This window comes from Limanda limanda, chromosome 11 (genome assembly GCF_963576545.1).
Source record: "Limanda limanda chromosome 11, fLimLim1.1, whole genome shotgun sequence".
Classification (NCBI taxonomy): Eukaryota; Metazoa; Chordata; class Actinopteri; order Pleuronectiformes; family Pleuronectidae; genus Limanda; species Limanda limanda.
This window is the reverse complement of record NC_083646.1, coordinates 7449482-7455714: the sequence shown is the minus strand read 5'-3', so window position 1 is coordinate 7455714 and position 6233 is coordinate 7449482. Positions and strand designations below refer to the sequence as shown.

General features: G+C 43.5%; 1 protein-coding gene across 1 annotated transcript; it reads left to right on the top strand.

Moving 5' to 3' along the window:
- The first annotated feature begins 958 nt into the window (after window positions 1-958).
- On the top strand, window positions 959-6182 carry pnrc2 (proline-rich nuclear receptor coactivator 2). Its single transcript, XM_061080519.1, has 4 exons — window positions 959-1102; window positions 2104-2495; window positions 3012-3227; window positions 3381-6182. The coding sequence occupies exon 4, from the start codon at window positions 3404-3406 to the stop codon at window positions 3860-3862; it is 459 nt and encodes a 152-aa protein (XP_060936502.1). The 5' UTR covers window positions 959-1102; window positions 2104-2495; window positions 3012-3227; window positions 3381-3403; the 3' UTR covers window positions 3863-6182.
- Window positions 6183-6233: the final 51 nt, after the last annotated feature.

Sequence of the window (6233 nt, the reverse complement as noted above, 5' to 3'; positions counted from 1 at the left end):
AGAAATTTTATAGCATGAAAGCTGATGATAAAGTTCTTTAAAACGATAGGAGGAAAGTAAGTGCAGTGTCTTATCACATGAGAAGAGAAAATTCTTATCAAACAACGGCTATATTTTAGTTTAGTTTGAACTAGACAAACCAGATTCTTTGGAAATCAGTCGTCTAAAATAGCTTTCAATAATATCTTTGACGTGCAGGGTGTGTCGACCATTTGAATAATTCTATTTGATATTACGTGCTGTTATTCATATGGTAAATGATTTTGTTTTTAGTAACCACTCACTCACCCATCTGCTCAGGAGGAAACTCCCCACTCGAAACAAAAGGAGAGGCGTTGTTATTTTGGGATAACTCAACAAACCGTCGGGGGAGGACGGTTCTCACCCACTAACCCTCAATGACCCGTCCACATGTTGCTGCAGATTTATGGCAGGGTGACAATTATATGGCACTCGTTTGTACGGCTAAGTCTGATTTGGGCCTTTGATTCAAAGCTCACACTGAAATATGACACAGTGGACACTGTAACATCATCAAAGAGCCTTTTTAAAAATGTATAAGAATCTACAGGTAGGGAAACAATCTCCTGTTTGCATTACTCTGATATGAGGACTACAATGTTAGATTAAAAGTACTCAGATCCTTCACTTTAGTAAAAGTGTTCACTACAGCTTAAAACATTCTATTAAAATTAAAAGTTCAGCATTCAAATTCTCAGTTTGCTATTCTCAGTTATCACCAGTACTTATTCTGTAATGAAATGGCCCCTGACACAGATATCTTGACTTTATTTAGTTAGTATGTTGAGTGAGGCAACAGCCTGAGCAGCATTTTAGACTTGAAGCTGGTCAAAGTGGAACAACGTTTTTTAAATATTAACCTTCGGACTATGAAACCAATCTGAGGGGGCGGGGAATTTCTAGTGTGTTCGAAAAGGAGAAGAAACAGAAATCTGCGTCTGTAATTGTTACTCAGCATTTGAGTATATTGTGAAATGTTGAAAGATTACAGTGATTTGTATGGAGATATGGTGGGTTTGGAGAGGAAGTCACTCCGAAGAGGAACTGCTACCAACTTAAAGACGTAAAAGGGAGTTTTTTTGTAACTATGTTCTAGAAACGTCATTATATGCTTATCATATTCTGGAATATGGCTGACACTGTCAAATAAGGGTAGAGGAATAGTAGCAGCTTCGATGTAAACTACAAGAGGATCAAAATGACAAATAGTACTTCATATAACTTGAGTGAATACACGTGTTTTGACCTCTGGGGCTGGAGGACCGGTTTGAGTCATAAGATTCATGTACCTTGAAACATTATAAACCATCCTAAACACAATAATCCATTCTTGATCCAGCATCTTTACACTCTGCACCATCGTCTTCTGGTCATTATAAGTAGTTAAATGTCTCTAGTCCCCACTTGCACTTTGTTTTTCCCGTTGCTCTGAAGGCCCACACACTGATCTGGCTTCACAGGCTTGTGGGTGTTGATAAGAACAGATAAGATAAGTGCTTTATTAGTCCCACCATGAGGACATTTGCAATATTACACTCAAATAATAGGCATCAGTAAGTCAAATTAAGCAACTTAAATATTAATAGAATAAAAAAAGAATATATACAGAGTAAGAAAAAGTATGAATGCTGCTGATTGTGTGTTTTATGTGTGTGTGTGTGTGTCTCCTGGGAACCATTAAGTTGTTCGAATTGAAAGAAGTGGTCAAGTTTATTTTGCTAGTTGTTGCAGACACACTCTGTACACACACACACACACACACATGACAAACAAGGCTGCTTCTGTTGCTGGTCAAGGTTTTGTGTGACCAGGGGAGGGGGGAGGGGGTACAGACAGATCACAGACAGGAGATGTAAGAGCGACAGCCTGTTGCAGCTGTTACTATATCACTGTTGTTGTGTTTTCACCCCCCCACCCTCACCACGGACCAGTTTCCCTCCAGTAGAATAAAAACACTGGGACACATCTAAACCCAGCAAGTGTTGTGTCTCGATGAGGATTTGACTTTAAACACACACAACACAAAAAAAAACACAAACTTGTCGTCGTGTGAAACATTTATTTACCACAGTTGTGTTGTAGTTTTCCTCTTTCAGGAAGTCCCCCCGCCCCCACCTAACAAAGGGCTGCAGAGGCGGGGCCGGCTCATTGACGTCATCTCTCTGGCAACAGCCCTGAAAGCGTCGCCCTCCTCGTCGCCCATTGGCCACCGGGTTCGTTCTCGACACCTGATTGGTCAGCTCCTGGCTCCGGACAGCTACATATACCCGCTGAAGATGCCATTTTGTTGCATTTAGAGACGTAGTCGGGAGAGAAGAGGAGTCTATGGCCGCTTCTTCTCCGGTTTTTAACACCTACACGGACTCGGAGGGACCTCGCAGCTCGCTGTGACACTTCGGAGGCTGTTCTCGGTTTATCATCTTTTTTCTTTTCTTTGGAACGAAAGGCTTCGACCACCAAAGCCTGAGGAGTCGGTAAGAGAAGCTGCTTTCCTCCCGTCGCCATGTTGAGCTCCGTCTTCCTTTGTTTGTGTCTGTGCCAGATAAATGGAACCCAGGTTGTTTACGTGTTATTTGTTTCACTGTTACGTCTTAATTCAAGGTCACCGAAATAGACGTGAGGTGTTTTTAACTATTTGGTTGATGCTTTAAAAACCGTAGTAGAACATCTCGGTGGGACAAAGACACCGCAGCCAAGAAGTGGGACAACAGAGACAATGCTTATGTAACATTCAGCTGTTGTTGTTGTTATTACTTTTATTTTAATATGATGTTATATCATGTGTTTTATCAGACGAGTAGATTCTTTTTCGAGTTTCTGTTTGTTGTCTGAGGACAGGGTGTAATGACGCATTCACAAATGCACATCCCCCACGTCTGGAGCAAAACAACAAGGCTGTGAACCAATAGAAACTCGCATATGTTTTTCGTATAATAACAACAATAAAAAACACGAATTAACTTTTTCTTTGATGTCTTCGATCTCTTCAGATCACAGGCTTCCTGGAGCACCGTGTGCCGACGTGATTTGATGTTCAGCTCGCCTCCGCGAGAAAACACCGCTCAGTGGCACATGAACACTTCAGACCTCGCTGGACAAAGTGCAGTGAGAAGTAGACAGAAAGCTACTTCGAGGAACTGGGGTCCGATCGGAGGCGAACGGTTAAAGAGGGATCTCTGCTCAGTCGACTCAGTGACAACAAAGAGGTGAGAGCTGGGCTGGGGTTGTTTTCCTCCGGGGCCGCGGGGGGAGGGGCGGCCGTCTGGAGTGTCTGCACGTAGCCTCTCTGCGTAAAACCAATGTCAATCCAGCAGATCATAACAGCTACAGGATTTTAACAGTATACTCTCTTCTTGTAGGTGACACGTAGTGCTTAAGCAATATGGGAGGTGGAGAGAGATACAACATTCCAGCTTCCCACCCTGAGCGAGCGATGCCCAAGAAAAACCACCAAGTCGGCCGGGCTAAGCCACGGAGCCAGAACGCAGCAGCAGCATCTGCAGGAGGGGCAGGGGGTCTTCACCACCATGGCCACCGCCGGAGTGACAAAGGTGCAGCTTACCACCGGTCGCCAGAGGCGCGGCAGGCCGCGTCTGCAGAGAAGGGCGTCCGCTTTGCCACCAGCTATGATCAGAACTGGGAGGGTGCAGTGTCCCACCTGAACACGTTCCTGGCCATCCAGGGAAGCCCCAGCTACGCAGGGCCCAAGTTCAGTGAGCCACCACTGCCCAGCGTGCTGCCCAAGCCCCCCAGTCACTGGGTGCCCTTCTCAATGGGCTCCTGTGACAACCGGGAGATGATGGCCTTCCAGCTCAAGAGCCTCCTCAAGATGCAGGCCTGAGAGGGGTACCCCCCCATGACCATTTAAAAACGATAAGCCAATGCCCAAACTGGGGCTCCGTTAGAGGCATCCACTCACCAGGAACACCGCAGTGTTGTAATACTTTTAGCTGTTTTTTAGATTGACTTTCTTGAGGGTTAGGGGGCAGCTGCAGAAATGCACTGCTTCTGATGTTTACACCTATTTTTTAACCAATATAAAATATTACAGCGCTGCTGCCTTGTTGGTAGGTGATGCCTTTATTGGAGTCTGTCTGTGACTCACGATAAACTGGATTTCCTATGAACTTTTTGTTTTTTCTTTTTAACGTTGGCTGTCAAAGCAGTGACTGAGTGTAGTTTGTTTCCTTCAAACAATGGTTATAGTTCAGGTCATGTAAATCCCCTCCACCTTTACGGTCCATTTCTGTGGACAGACGAGCGGTTTATTCGCATAAGTTTTACGATGATCCTTTGGAGTAACCTCTGAAGCCTCAGGTGCTAAAGCAAACTTAGAGCTGTAGCACTGTTTTTCAATAAGGCCCACCATCTCTCCATTCCTTGTTTGGGAAAGAAAGTACACTCAACTGCCATTCTGCAGGGAAAAAAGCTATCTTACTGTAGATAATAAGCTGTAGCTAGTAAGTACAGGTCAAATGTTTAACCCCAAACTGAAGGGTAATAAGAGACCATGGCACACAGGCCTGGACTCTCAACTCCTGTACCTTTTTTATTGCGCTGTGCGCACATGCACTATAGGAGTTGAGTAAGTCTAAGGCCCATAACACTCTATCATAGCATTATTTTGTATAAGTCCATTTTTTGTTGTGGTTGAAAGATGTATGATGTGCTGTGTGTAACCAAAGCAATGTTCTTTCAGTAATTTCTTTATCAGACATCCTCAATTTGTGGTTGGCATCACTGTCATGGCCACTTTAACCTTACCAGCTCGAGCGGTGAAAGGGTTAGTGAGTTCCCCGGGTCGCCCTTTTTTTAACTCCTCGTCTACATCAATCAGCACTGTTATTGCTCCTCGGTCTCTGCCTTTTCAGGACAGTGCTGCAGCCCTTGCGGAAGAGGGCCAGGCTTGGTTTTGGAAATTTCACCACCAAGTCACATGACACAGTCCTATTGGCTGCAGGCATTTGTGAGCAATGTGGGCGGGGCCGAGGAGGGTTACTGAAGTAAAGTGGCCCAGGGGACTCGACCTGAGAAAGGAGGCTGGTGTTTGTGTTTACAAAAAGGGTCAGTGTTTGACCATCCCATAATCAACAGGCGCTTTGATGCCTCTGCCTCTTGTTTAACCTCTTGCACTGCAATCAGACAATTTTTATTTTTCATAAGTTACAGGTCAGGATGCTGTTGAAATGGTGGAGGCGTAGACTATCTCCCTATTGACTTTTGTGATTCAGTCCTCCCTCGAGGCCCTTTTTGCTTTCCCTTTGCAGAATCGAAGCTGTTCATAGCCAGCCTTAAGACGACAAAACAAAAAGAGAGCTTCTGTGTTCAAGAGCCATGTAAATAATGAAAATGTATAATGTATAAAGTACTTGTAGCATATGTACATTTGCAGACCGCGTTTGAGGCCTGCCTGACAAAAGTATTTTTAGTAATAACACTGAATGTATGTAGACATGCTAAGGACGTGTCTTTACTTCAATACTGAAGAATATTTTTGTTAAAAAAAATCTGCCTATAGCATTTGTCAGAGCCCCTGCACTGTTATCTTTCCAGAGATCTTGCACATGTTTTTTATTGTTTTGTAATATGCAGTGTAGGGTGAAAGATGCTATGTGCAAAAAATAACTAAGACTGCAACAAATATCAATTGGATCTAAGGAGACTTGCATATGTATGATGGAATTGAGTTCTGAATGTGCTTACAGTGTGTAAGCGTGATGCTTTTAATCTTGAGTTGACCCGTTTGTGCCTATGTTGAAACCCATGCTGAAGCTATTTCAAAAGGTGGCAATCTGAACTGGCCAAATGTTTTTTTTCTTCTTTAAACACCACTTTCACTTCTCAGCTGTTCTTCCGCCAGCTGACAATTGAATTTGGGCCCCATGTTGTGAAAATATTACTTCTATTGGTTGTTCATTTTGACATTTTCTTTATTGCCCCTGTTTGAGCCATGCAAGGCACTGTCTCCATATAAATTTAAAAAAACTTGTAATTTGGATTGGCCCCCCCTCCCCTCGATTAACATGTCACCGAAGATGGAAAGAAAATAAATAGCCCTGTTTTAAGATTGGTACGAATTGTTCAAAAAAAAAGTAAACAAATGCACTCTGAATTGATGACAAATTTTAACCAAAAAAATAAATCCCTTCCCTCTCCCCCTATTCCTGTCTGTGTTTGAGTTTCTGACTGAATACATACATTTCACACCATGC